At 48.9% G+C, this 1,541-nt stretch overlaps 1 protein-coding gene across 1 annotated transcript in view; it reads left to right on the forward strand.

Annotated features, from left to right (window-relative positions):
- Positions 1-323: 323 nt before the first annotated feature.
- Positions 324-1,541, forward strand: part of LOC308280924 (cAMP-dependent protein kinase type I-beta regulatory subunit) — a gene marked incomplete at both ends in the record, with an annotated part of 19,684 nt that continues 18,466 nt past the window's right edge. The window contains one exon of the mRNA XM_080755226.1: positions 324-452. Coding sequence (XP_080611352.1) covers positions 324-452 — 129 coding nt within the window. The remainder of the gene's footprint in view (positions 453-1,541) is intronic.

The raw sequence follows: 1,541 nt of genomic DNA on the forward strand, positions 1-1,541 counted from the left end.
ACTCACCTCTTCAAACTCCACCTAAACCCATAGCACTACAGGAACACTCCCCTTCCCTCGATGACCACACTTGAAGCTAGATAGCATTTTTAAGTGTTAGAAAAGTATTTTTTACTGTTTAGGTGCGTGGTCTACCTATGTTATTGTTTTTCTAGATTGATATTCCTATGCATTTGTTGTATTGCTGTTGATGTACTGACATATTATCTTGCTTATTATATTGATATTACCTGCTTATTGTAAGTCGCTTTGGATTAAAAGCGCCAGCTAAATGCCTAATTGTAAATTGTGTGCGTGTGTGTGTGTGTGTGTGTGTGTCTATCATGGCAGAGTCTCTGGACAAGTGGGAGCGTCTGACGGTGGCCGATGCTCTGGAGCCCGTTCAGTTCGAGGACGGGGAGAAGATCGTGGTGCAGGGAGACCCTGGAGATGACTTCTTCATCATCACAGAGGTATGGCTTCACGTGTGTGTGTGTGTGTGTGTGTGTGTGTGTGTGTGTGTGTGTGTGTGTGTGTGTGTGTGTGTGTGTGTGTGTGTGTGTGTGTGTGTGTGTGTGTGTGTGTGTGTGTGTGCGCGCGCGCGCGTGCACACGTGCGTGTGTGTGCGTGCGTGTCCTGTTCACATGCTTCCTGCGACATACATGTAGCCGCTGACATGCGAGCCCCCGGGGCCATGCGTGTGTCATCGGCCGGGCATCTGGGGTCGCTGTGTGCGTGTCATCATTCCGAGACACCGACTGTGGGGGCTTAGGAGAGATCGGAACTGATTCCAGTTTATTGCCACCAGCAGACAGACTAAGCGGTGCTACCCCCCCACACACACACCTCCCCACTCCCCAGTCCCACTCACACACACACTAGGGATGGGACGATAAGTGATATTATCGTTTATAGTGATAAAAAACACTCACGATAATCGTATCGTGGAGGTTTAATTTATCCTCCGTCATGCACTGGGATCAATTCACCTTTTATTTGCCGAGCTGCATATCCGGTACCATTTAAACCCTCTATTGGTAAAATGTACTTATAATATACGTACTTGATACAGTCTTTTTCTCACCCTCCATCAAATGTCTTAGCCAAAAAATAGCTGATCTACAAGCTCACAACGTGTTGCGTTGCAACGCATTGTGAGCTTGTAGATCTGCTATTTTTTAGCAAATCATGTTCCGCCCCAGGATAATGAATTTTGATTATCGCGATAATATCGTAAATCGCGATTTCTTTTGTCACAATAATCGTGATATGAAATGTTCATATCGTCCCATCCCTAACACACACACACACACACACACACCCCTACCTCGGCCCTCAGCCCCTATTCCTGGGTGAGCCAGAGTGCGAGGGGTTTCCCCCGGCCCCCCTCACACTGGAGGCTTTGTGGAAGCTATGGGGGCCCCAAGGTGCAGCTCCGCGAAGGGCCCCCCTGCCTGCCATCCTAACACACTTTTGATTAACTCCATACTCCACGCAGGCTTTCACCGAGGTCAAGTCAAGAGGGCCCCATGTATAGGGGGGGTAGGGGGCGCAATCTGCCG

The sequence above is a fragment of the Nannobrachium achirus genome (genome assembly GCF_963921795.1).
Source record: "Nannobrachium achirus genome assembly, contig: SCAFFOLD_429, whole genome shotgun sequence".
Classification (NCBI taxonomy): domain Eukaryota; kingdom Metazoa; phylum Chordata; class Actinopteri; order Myctophiformes; family Myctophidae; genus Nannobrachium; species Nannobrachium achirus.